We start from the raw sequence: 12,315 nt of genomic DNA, 5'->3' as shown, positions 1-12,315 counted from the left end.
TTTTTTTTAGTAAACTGGATGCTCTCTAAACCTCCACATAAAAGATTTCAGTTTTGTTTGTGTAAATATATCTTTTATTAATGTATTCTTTCTCCTGAATACATTTCAGATAAATCTGAAGTAGCCTTGACATCAGTTCATTTTAGTTATGTTTACTTGTCAAGGAACAGAGATACCAAGGAAGTGTGAAAAATGGCCGGAATGTGGCCATTATAGGACAGTAAAAACTGATAGCATTTCATTTCCTTTTTATTCAGTTCTTATGTTTATCAGAAGACTTGCATCTGTCTCGGCACAAGTAGAATTTGATAGACTATAACAATTCAAGAGCTCAGCATATGACTACCTTATTACTTCAGTATCACTCTTTTTTACATTTTCAAGATGTTTCTTGGTTTAGTCATTGTCAGACTGCTTTTTTCATTGTAGTGGTTCTCTCCATAGCTCTGATTTACTAACTCAAATAACTGCTTTACGCAACAAATTCAATGCGGAGATTTAATACAAATAATAGTGAAGTATCTACGCTTGTCAGTCATGCTTCTGACAATGTTGTGGCTCTAATCTGATATTACTGTCCAAACCTATTTTGTTCATTTCATGTTAGAAAATGAGAAATCCTTGTGCAGGAACTAGATTTGCTTAGCTTTTGTTACCCAGTTTTTTCATTTATCTTTCAATTTCAACTGCATGAAATGATTTTGCTTATCATAGCAATACCTTTTTGTGCCATTTGATATTGATAAAACATTAAAATGTATCAGCATGTATGATCAATTATTATTACAATTACTGTGTCATAAAAACTGTTAAGATGTATGCTTTAAATCCTCCTGTATATTACTTTTCTTTTCTGAGTAGTTCTGTAAACAATGGGAGCCTTGCATTTTAGGGTTATGTTGAAAACCTGATGAAAAATGCAAGTTTGCCATGTTCTGTAGTTAATGCAGATATATTGCTCGAGGAAAGCATTACAAGACTTATCCTATAAGAGATCTGACCTGATGTATGGTGGTGTCACATTTTGGGATGTTCCAACCATTTTTCCACAGAAAGAATTGGGGAAATGTGTTACTTAAAATGTTGTGTTTTCAAGCTTATTGTGTTCTTTTAAGTTAGAAAGAAAATGAGCTAGCTTTCCTGATGTTTCATCATAAACTGTAAATAGTAAGAGCTTATCTTGGTAATCATGAAACACTTCATATCCAGTCTGCAGGGGAGTCACTATTCCTGGGTACTGGGCATGAGGTCTGGCAGGCCTTTCCTTTCTGGCCGTGAATAGTGAGATGTTAACACATACTGACACAGGCAGTCATACAAAGATTTTTTTGAAGCCGAATACTGTGAGGCACCAAGGCAGTTAAATGCTACTAGAAGGTGCTGGAGAGAATGTTCCCAATTTATCTAGTTTAATTCACATAAGACAAAACACCGATACATGAAGTATGGTCTGTATCTTATTTTCTATTTTTGCATGAAGATTTGTTGTGTTTTTTGAATTAAGTGAGTCCAGTCATAACTGCCATTCTACATATTTATCTTATGTAAAATAAGGCAACATATTGGGCCTTGAGCCTCCTTCACAGAGATTAAAGAAATAAACATGCAAAAGTCAAGTATAATGAAAGGTCACAGACCTGAAACATTAACTCTGCTTCTCTCTGCACAGATGCTGCCTGACCTGCTGAGTATTTCCAGCACTTTGTTTTTATTTCAAAAGTCAGGAATATCTGGTTCAGGTCACAAGAGGGTACTATTGTTGCATCCCTGGGCTGTGCTACCATGCAAGTAGATACAGAGCAATGCTAGTTAATTCCCATAAAAGTGAAAATGTTCAGAACACTTTCAGGAACAACTGACTAACACCATTGAAACCAAGACGACAGCAGACCTGAATCTGAAATGGAGTTATCACTGTCACTATGAATGCAACAAATTTTCAACTTCTTTAACCAAATATTTATGTTTTTAATGTATGCTAAAGAAACCTTTTTAGTTGTCTTAATCCAATTTCTATTAGGTAGACTAGTTGATATAGAATCATAGAATATGTACAGCACAGAAGGAGGCCATTCAGCCCATCATGTCATTGCTGGCTCTCTGCAAGAGCAACTCACCTAGTCCCACCTTTTCCCCAAAGACCTGCAATTTTTTCTCTTCAGATAATTATCCAATTCTGTTTTGAAAGCCTCAGTTGAATTTGCCTCGACAACTCTCCAGGCAGTGTATTCCAGATCCTAACAACTCACTGCATAAAAAAGTTTTTCTTCATGTCACCGTTGCTTTTGCCAATCACCTTAAATCGGTGTCCTCTGATTCTCAACCCTTCCACCAACGGGAACAGTTTCTCTCTATCTACCCTGCCTAGACCCCCCATGATTTTGAATACCTCTATCAAATCTCCTCCTAACCTCTCCTTGAAGGAGAACAGCCCCAGCTTCTCCAACTATCCACGTAATGAAAGTTTCTCATTCCTGGAGCCATTCTTGTAAATCTTTCCTGCACCCTCTCTAATGCCTTCACATCCTTCCTGAAGTATGATGCCCAGTACTGGACACACTACTCCAGTTAAGGCAAAACCAGTGTTTCAATCTTGGGTAATAAAAGCAAAATACTGCAGATGCTGGAAATCTGAAATAAAAACAAGAAATGCTGGAAATACTCAGCAGGTCTGGCAGCATCTGTGGAGACAGAAGCAGAGTTAACATTTCAGGTCAGTGACCCTTCTTCAGAACTCCTCCCAATGGAGAAACATATTTGCAGGAAATGTAGGACACAGAGAATCGCCACTACATGGCTGATGTCGTGCCTTCAAAACGTGTTCTCTTCAAGCACAGCTCTCCACTGGGATTACAGATTCAGTGAGTTTACCCTTTCATTTTGGTTAATTTTAACATAGATTCCAGGTGTATTTTGTGAGATGAAACTCCCAGTTCAGAATGTAGAATTGCACACACTGACCGTTTTTGCTCAATTATCTGCTCCTTGCTCCAGACAAGCGAAGCTTCACATTGGAAACCTCATCCACAGCATGTACCTTACTACATTACAGTGATAGGTTTGTGATGGTGAAATCTACCCTAAATCATTGGATTGATCTTCTCAATTGCTGGATAATTCACTAAGTGAAGCTGATTTTAAAACTTTTGAGGATTACAGAAGCATTTTTGATGAAAATGAAAGCTATACAATGGCGGACAAATAAATATTAACATCCAGCAAGCAACCTGACGAAATAACACATATGATCAAGAAGCCCAATGTAAATTGCAGATTTGGGTCATAGAAAACTGAATATTATTGCTGCTCAAATAATACCCATCAGCATTCCATTCTATTATGCCAAGAAAATGTATCCAAATATCAGAATTTCTCCAGAAATATTAGACTTTCTGCAGATAGGTGATTTCATGGAAGCAGGGTGCTACTCTGTCATATAATGCACAATATAGGGTATTGGCTGATGTGTTGAATGCTATCCATTTCATTCCATACTCAAGCTGGGATCAAATTTCGGTTCAATGGGTCAAAAATCACTATCCCGCTCAAAAGTGCCCATAATTTGTTACAAATTAGCTATTCAGTCAGACAGCCCACCAAGGCTGGTTGTTCTCGGAAATAGAAATGTCACTATTGAGGATCTGAGCTTTAACCTGCATCTGACCTGAGAAATGTTTGGTGCTGATACTGTGTGGAAGAGTGAGGAAAAAGGGGTGGCGCAGTGGTTAGCAGTGCAGCCTCACAGCTCCAGTGACCTGGGTTCGATTCTGGATACTGCCTGTGCGGAGTTTGCAAGTTCGCCCTGTGACCGCGTGGGTTTCCGCCGGGTGCTCCGGTTTCCTCCCAAAGACTTGCAGGTTGATAGGTAAATTGGCCATTGTAAATTGCCCCTAGTTTAGGTAGCTGGTAGGAGAATTGAGGGGATGTGGTAGGAATGTGGGATTAATGTAGGATTAGTATAAATGGGCGGTTGATGGTCGGCACAGACTCCGTTGGCGTAAGGGCCTGTTTCAGTGCTGTATCTCTAAATAAAATAAATTTTAAAAATCCCATTCTTTACTGTATGCATTGAGCTAAGAAAATGGTTCTAATCAAAGGGTTTTGTGTATCTGTTCCACATATCAAGAGCTGAACAACTAGGAATTACTGATATTTGAAATTTTTTTTATTATACTTGAAATAATAGGATTATGAGGAGTTGCTGGAATATGTTCAGAAACCCATTCCAGGACTTTTCTTTTCTTTTCACAGATGCACTTAAAAAGGAAATTAGAAGAAGCACAGACTGACCAAAGACTAGCTAATGGTTCTGCAACTGGATCGCCTAACAATATTGTCTCTGAGACATCACTATGAGCAGAAGAAAGAGTAGAGTGGAGCGTCTGTGTCAAACAGTAAAAAAAAAGTTTATGGCATAATCTTTCACAGAAATGATTGTCTAACCTAATGAAACACAACTTGTAAAATGGATAAAGATTTGCACCAAAATATTCCATCTTTCTATTACAGGACCTGATTTTATTACAGTTTATAGTATTTAGCAACATAAAATATGAATTTAAGCTTGAGATCTAATAGAAAGATATACTTATTCTGTTGTCTAAAATGGACTTTTATCTCCAAAAATATTATCAGATACACCAAACAATTTTTTAAAATTTGGGAGGGAGAGAAATTTTCCCATTCATAATTGAAGTGCGTTGACTTATTGATTACCTCTTATTATGGTGGACTAGGTGATCCAAGTCAGGTTTGTATAGAATTGCAGGTGACTACTGTCTCTGTAGGTTGCCCACCACCCCACCCCCCAAATATATTGCCATCAATATTGACACTAAGGCCAAACAGTGAACTCAGGCCCAGTTTGTTCAGTATACCTGGTGTATTAATTTAATTCATGCAGACCATGGATATTGTACAAGTACTTCACTGTTATTTTTATCATATTGACTGCTATTTTCAGAGGTTCTCATGAAAATTAACAATAGTGTAAAGTTTATTGATGATTTTTCCCAGTGCTTAATTGTCAGAAGCAATAAAATACTTCTGTTTAATTGGCAAGTTAATTGTGTCACAAGACTACATTTTGCAGGTTTCATTTTGGCTTAAGGTTTAGCTGGACATTAGAAAATTCAATAGTTAAAGAAAATTCTATTCAATATAATTTTTTGAAGTATGTCAAGACTAGGCTAAAAGTGAAATTTATCGAAAGCACAAGGCGATTTTTTTTTTTCGGAGGTTGCTCACATTTGGAAGATGCTACCCCACTCGGACAACCTTATCCAAAGTGATGCAGGAGCAATAAACCTTAGTACTTGCTTTGAGTCAGACGTGTCCTCCTATTGCCATTTATTCCTTGAAATTTTCAACTTGAATTTAGTACCGATCATTTTTTTTTAGATGATTACTATTTTATAATTAAAAACACCAGTTAAACTGGTTTGTTTAGTCTTCAACTGGAAGAGCTTTCTACATTTAGAAGTACTTGGTGCCTTAGTAGCAATAATAAAAGTTACCAAAGATATAAAAATAGATGGGCCACATTACTGCATTTTACTGTTCTTTAGTACAGTAGAGGTTATGAGGCATCATTATAAGGAAAGGAATGAGGTAAAGCAATAATGTGCAATAAAGAATTTTGCTATAATATTTTGCCATGAATGGTTTGTTTATACCTTTTCTTTAAATGGCATTTAATTTGTTTCACCAAAATTCTGCTGTTGTGATTTGTGCTGTTGAGGAGAATAGATTAATAAGCAGCATTTATTTTGGATGAAATTATAAGAGGTTTGGTTAAATAGCAAACTGTGTTTCAACAGTTTCCCCAATGCCTTCAAATGACACAGTTTTTCTGTTTAGATATTTAAGAATAATAAATGCATTAAAACATTTCAAGGAAAATGCCATTGTGCTAATCAATTCAAGTCCTATTAGAAATGCAATAGGATGCTGATTTATGTGAATGTTTGATTTTGTTGCTCAGGGTTACCATGGGTCGAAAGATTATTTTGGTTAAGATTTCAAGCCATTGTTGAATACAGTATCTTTGTATGGGTTGATATTAATGGTGTTTAAGTCCAAACTGAAAACAAACTCGGAGTATGTTTATGTGTGTTAATATGAAAAGCAACTAGTAAAGCACTGCAAAAAGAATTATCACAGGAGTCTATGTGCTTTGTAACAAGAATTATTTTCAGTTGTGTGAAACAATGAATCTTTGTAAATGCTTCATAAATGCTGGATTACGCAGGTGGTTAGACTTAGGTCAGAAGCAATCGATCAGTTATGCTCAAATCACTTGCCCACTGTACATCTATTCACACACCAAATGATTGATTCAGCTCAGGAAATGTGATGTATATATCGATCTAAATTAAAGTTTTAAACTGGATTGACTCAAACTTCATTTATGTGGCCACTGTTAGTTGATTTTATTGAATTTCCACTTTATACTAAAATGTAAGCTACAATTTTTTACTGTTGTAAAATTGAAGGAATTAAATGCTTTTGTGAATTTTGCCTTAATCAAACTGGATTACATAGCTTTCCATATAGTGAGTTTTGTGTTTGAATCAATGTCTATGTGTATATTAATTTTACTGTTGATTTGGTTTAGTTTGTGTGAAAAAATTGTCTTATATATTCATAATCCATACAAATACTTCAGTAGAGATCCTACAGATGCTACAATCCATTAGCCAACATTTATTAATATCCTATTTCCACATTATGGATTCATGCCTTTGATTTTAGCCAGAACTTTACTTTTGGCATCATTTTCTAATCAGATAACTGGTCATCATCTGATTGGGGTATGATGTAAAAACTAAATATGTACCTTTTTTATATCGCACATAAGATTCAACGTTCTGTTGTAACCATTAAACTTCTACATGCTTGCTTAAAATAAATGAGCATTTTCTCCATTGTGACAGTTGTTGAATGAGGTGTAACTGGGTTTCTAAAAGTGTAGTCAGTTCATTATTCCTGCTAAACAACCTTATTGGCACTGAAAAGCTAATTTTATATTTGTGGAATGTCAAATTTCTTCACTTATGATTAAAAAAAATCCACATTTTAAAAATGTGTTTAGTTTGTTATTTTAGTTTCTATCTTAATACAATTATGAACATTTATTTCGCTATCTGAAAACTTAAATGAAAATTGAAGGGTAATCAGTGCTTTTAACTTTCTGGTTTGTTGTCTGTGAGAATACTTCAATGTGATTGTCTGCTTACCCTACTTGCCGACATCACTGCTGCTGGACTCCTGGGGTTGAATTTTCAGGTCTCGCTAGGGGCAGGGATGGAGATTGACGGGGCCCGAAAATACTGGCATTAGCTGGCGTGCCGATTTCCCGACGTCAGCTATGTTCACCAGGACGGGATCGAGATCCCACCACATTTCCCATTAAGGCCAATTAAGATGCTTGAAGAGCTCATTAAGAGCTTGGTAACTGGGCAGTTGAGAGTTTCATGGGGGCACATGGACTACACGCACTGGGGCAGACCAGATGGAGGGAGGCGGATACATAGTGAGAAGCCAGTCATAGCCGCCCCAGGGAATTATCACAGACACGCAAAAGGGTGAATGTCGCACTGGGGGACTCGGCCATTAACAAGCAGGTGCGCTAGGCTCTGCACAGGTGCCGGGGAGAGTTGGCAGAAAGCGCTGGGGCAAATGCAAGGAGTGATGGCCTTCCTGGAATCGAGGGGGCAGAAGAGCAGGCGGCAAGGCTGTGAGGGACAATTGAAGAAACAAGCTGAGCACAAGAAAGGCAGTAGCTGCCAGTGGAAGCACAAGTCTCAGGTTTTGGGCCCAGTGGCAATGAGGGACAACTCCCTCTGCAGGAAGGACACAGAGGCCATACGTTCAGCATTGGATTTACCACTAAAAGAGTTACTTGGAGATAACCAAGATCCAGTGCTGCAGGAGAATGCAACTCTCCAGGTAGATGGTCATAATCATTTGTGCCCTCATCGCTAAAGACCTTGCACCTTGCAGTACTGGTCACCATGCCATGCGAGTAGCCATCAAAGTCACTGTGGCCTTGAACTTCGTTGCTTCTGGCTCCTTCCAAGGATCAGCTGCAGACCTTGGTGGCATCTCTCAAACAGCTGCACATCATTGCATCTCACAGGCAAAGAGGGCATTGAGTTTCACAGTCATTGCTGGATTCCCCCAGGTGCTGGGTATCATCAGTTGCACCCATGTAGCCATCAAGGCAGCCAGTGAGATTCATCAAAAGAAAGGGCTTCCACTCCCTCAACATACAGCTGGTCTGCAACCACAACAAGATCTTCCGCCATGTGTGCAGTCGCTTTCCTGGCAGCTGCCATGACCCCTTCATCCTCCGCCAGTCCAGGCTGTCACAGATCTTCACTCCAACCCCAAAAGTATGTGGATGGATCCTAGGGGTCAAAGGATCTCCCTTGAAGACATCGCTACTCACCCCTGTACCAGAGCCCCAGACAAAGGCACAGACATCATACAACCAAAGCCACCTGCTCACTAGCACAACAGGCTGTTGGGCTTCTCAAGATGTGGTTCTGGTGCCTGGACCAGTCGGGTGGTGCCCTCCATTACACTTCTGCAAGGGTCTCGGTCATTGTAGTGGTCTGCTGCACTCTCCATAACATGGCCCTCCAGAGAGGTGTGGACATTGAGGACAGTGAGACTTGGAAACCGGATAGCTCATCGGAGGAAGAGGAGGAGCAGGAGGTGAGAAGAGGATGAGGAAGTGGAAGGGGGGGTGGGGGGATATTGAACACTCTGGTGCCCCTGCTGCTCAAGGAGATGACCAGGCATGGGGTGGGATGCAAAGGTCTTGTCAGGAAGCCATGAATGTCAGGGATCATTGAGGAATGTTTCAGCTGAGTACCTCTGACCCAGGATGAAGGACATGGGATGCAAGTTATTCTGAGATACCTGTACTAACACAACCATTGAAGACACAGCCTTGAAATCTAAACTCTTACCGCCAATAAAGAATACACATCTGCCCAGAGGCTTTGCCCTCACCATGGAGGAATCCTTATTCTTCTTCACCACCCTGTACAAGTTTTCACACCAAAAATAAAAGGAGTCTCAGATGGGTGGCTTAAAGTGCCCTTTATTCATACAGTACTTAAAAAAGGAAAATAGTGCTAAGAAACAGTAAGAAGACACCCCAGTGACCTACTCAGTGCTCCGCACAATGCAGTGGCCTGCGTGCTCAGTCGCTCCAATAGGGTTTTCCCCTTGTGGCCTCAGCAGATGGAGGCAGAGTGCTCACTTGTCTCTGCCTGCGGCCGAGATGCATGTAGCAGTCGTCCTTGTTGTGGAGGTGCCCTTGGGGGCATCTCCAGAAGTTGCTGCACCTGCAGTATTGCAGGGGCAGCCTCTATCACTTGGCCCTGCTGCACAGAGTCAGTGGAGCCAAGGAGGCTGAGGACAAGAAAGGTACCCTGTGAGGGGCATCCTCAGTCCTTGGTGGGCATACTAAATGCCTGGTAGAGGACACCAACTGGGCACAACTGCCATCCACTCCAAACATCTGTGCCACCAGCCTCACTTAACAGTCCAGGCTACACAAGGTGGCATGCATCCTGTGGACGTCAGAGCATATTTCCTGCATGCACTCCAAATGCTGTTGCATATGGCTCTCCATGAGATTGGCCACTCCCTCAATGGAGGAGCTTGTGCATTCATAACCATCAGCCATGATTGTGTACATGAGCTAGATGGACTCCTCTGTCCTCTGTTCATGACCCTGCACGGCATCAGGGAACTCTGACATATGGGAGCACACATCCTGCTGCTATTCCAGGTAGAACCTCCTTCCTCGTGACTCCTGAGACCCTACATCTGTGCCCAGCTGAGCAGGACTGTGTCGTGTCTTCCATCTTCCGAGGGGGCTGCGCACAGGTCCTTCTGCCTCTGGCACTTCCTCCTGCCTACTAGTGCCATGCTGCTCACCCAGTGCCATACTCTCTAACTGCATGTGAGAACACACCGAGGTGAGAGTATCTGTGCTGGTGAACACTGTGCATGAAAGGTGTGACTGTATTTCTTCTGTTTCTTGCCAATATCATCTGCTCCTCTTCATTAGCAGCTGCATGTCTCAGTGGTGATGGATCCTCTATAGCATTATGGCACTGAGCCATTCTGAGGGGTCATTAAGTGCCCTGGGCAAACACTTCTCCCATGTTCAGTAGCAGCATGCAGCCTCAGGCTTCTCAAGTGGTGTGTCTTCTGGCAGGGGAGCACCCAGAGGCCTGTCCTGAGGATTGTGGGTCATACTCACCTTGTTGGAGCGTATGAGGTCATTGAACTGTTTCCGGCACTGGATCCAGGATCTCCAGATGACACTTCTGCTGCTCACAATTGTAGCGATGATCTGCCAGGCCTGTTTTGTTTGTGTGGGAGGCCTCCTGCTGCCACCATCCAGGAAAGGGACCTCTCTCCTCTCCCTCACAGCTTCCAATAAAACCTCAAGGTCTGCATTGGAGAAATGAGAGGCAACCCAGTCCCAGGTTCCAGGCCTCTGGCTCTCCTGGGACACCTTAGAAATGACAGCAGATTGAAATAATGGCTGCCATTGTCTGTTTAAATCAAGTCTGCTCTTTAAAAGTCCCACCCCCATGGCCACTAATTGGATGGTAAACTCGCTTCCATATCAGTTAAGGGGTTGCCCCCACGAATATCATGCATGATTTCCATTTTTCACTGGGGGGGTGGATTCACGACCCGGAAAGTGTCCCAGCTCGCATTACCTGCCCCCAATGTGCAAATTCAATCCCTGGAGATCCCTTTAACTTAGTGCTAGATTTAAAAGGGAAATTCATGCCACAGATGCTTGATATTTGTGGGCAGCTTTCTTCGAGGTCAGTGGCAAGCTCCATTGCTTTGTCGCTGACCGCAAAATCCAGCCTCGTATTTTAGTTTCATCATACCAGATCATCATGAGAGAATCCTGAATGACCCAGGAGTTGGAAAATCTCTTCTGCGGTGATAGGAATTAGTTATGGTGTTCTCTATTAAGTAAAAAGAGAAAATGTCTGAAATACTCAACAGATGCATCAGCACCTAAAAAGAGAAAATATGGATTAACAAATTTGGTTGTACGCTCTTTTTCACAATTGGGAATTCTGGATGTCCTGTATTAAAATAGGAGTAAATCAGTAGACCGGTTTGTTTAGAAAATCTGCCATGTAATCTCTCTTTAAAGTTTTAACCATTCTCTGGCCCAAATTAAAATGCAAACCTTTTGGTCTTAATTTTAAAGCTGCTGGAAATCTAATGGCTCATTTTTACAAATACAAGCATTGTATACAGACAAATTACTCCACTGAGAGGATCCTTTGGCTAGATTTTGTGAATCTGGCAAGTTCACCAGGTGTTTGGAACTTATATGTTGATAATTGCACTAAGCACCCATCTAATATCAATGTGAAAGTAGCCTAGTTTTCACACTATTATTCACATGTGTCTACTCCGGGCTCCTTCTAGCTATACCCTTATCTCCCCAATGAAATCTGCACAAAAAAGGAACATGCACAATGTACAATATGTGCATTTATCTAGCAGTGACACATCTCTGCTTCAATTTATGAAGTGTTATAAGTTTTTTTTTATTTATTCATGGGATGTGGGCATCACTGGCAATGCCAGCATTTATTGCCCATCCCTAATTGCCGTTGAGAAGATGCTGGTGAGCTGCCTTCTTGAACCGCTGCAGTCCATTTGGGGTAGGTATACCCACTGTGCTCATAGGAAGGGAGTTCCAGGATTTTGACCCAGTGACAGTGAAGGAACGGCGATATAGTTCCCAAGTGAGGATGGTGTGCGACTTGGATGGGAACTTGCAGGTGGCGGTGTTCCCATGCATCTGCTGCTCTTGTCCTTCGAGGTGGTAGAGGTCGCGGGTTTGGAAGGTGCTGTCTACGGAGCCTTGGTGCATTGCTGCAGTGCATCTTGTAGATGGTACACACTGCTGCCACTGTGCGTCGGTGGTGGAGGAAGTGAATGTTTGTGGATGGGGTGCCAATCAAGTGGGCTGCTTTGTCCTGGGTGGTGTCGAGCTTCTTGAGTGTTGTTGGAGCTGCACCCATCCAGGCAAGTGGAGAGTATTCCATCACACTCCTGACTTGTGCCATGTAGATGGTGGACAGGCTTTGGGGAGTCAGGAGGTGAGTTACTCACCACAGGATTCCTAGCATCTGACCTGCTCTTGTAGCCACTGTATTTATATGGCTACTCCAGTTCAGTTTCTGGTCAATGGTAGCCCCTAGGATGTTGATATTGGGGAATCAGCAATGGTAATGCCATTGAATG

General features: G+C 41.3%; 1 protein-coding gene across 3 annotated transcripts in view; it reads left to right on the top strand.

The window, feature by feature from the left end:
* The window catches only part of abcc4 (ATP binding cassette subfamily C member 4 (PEL blood group)), a 566,891-nt gene extending 562,079 nt beyond the window's left edge, over positions 1-4,812 (top strand). For all 3 annotated transcript variants that reach the window (XM_068034379.1, XM_068034378.1, XM_068034377.1), the window contains one exon: positions 4,252-4,812. In XM_068034379.1, the coding sequence (XP_067890480.1) occupies positions 4,252-4,356 (105 nt within the window). In that variant the 3' untranslated portion in view covers positions 4,357-4,812. The remainder of the gene's footprint in view (positions 1-4,251) is intronic.
* Positions 4,813-12,315: the final 7,503 nt, after the last annotated feature.

Source organism: Heterodontus francisci, chromosome 6 (genome assembly GCF_036365525.1).
Source record: "Heterodontus francisci isolate sHetFra1 chromosome 6, sHetFra1.hap1, whole genome shotgun sequence".
NCBI classification, from domain to species: Eukaryota; Metazoa; Chordata; class Chondrichthyes; order Heterodontiformes; family Heterodontidae; genus Heterodontus; species Heterodontus francisci.
This window is presented reverse-complemented; position numbering and strand designations above follow the sequence as displayed.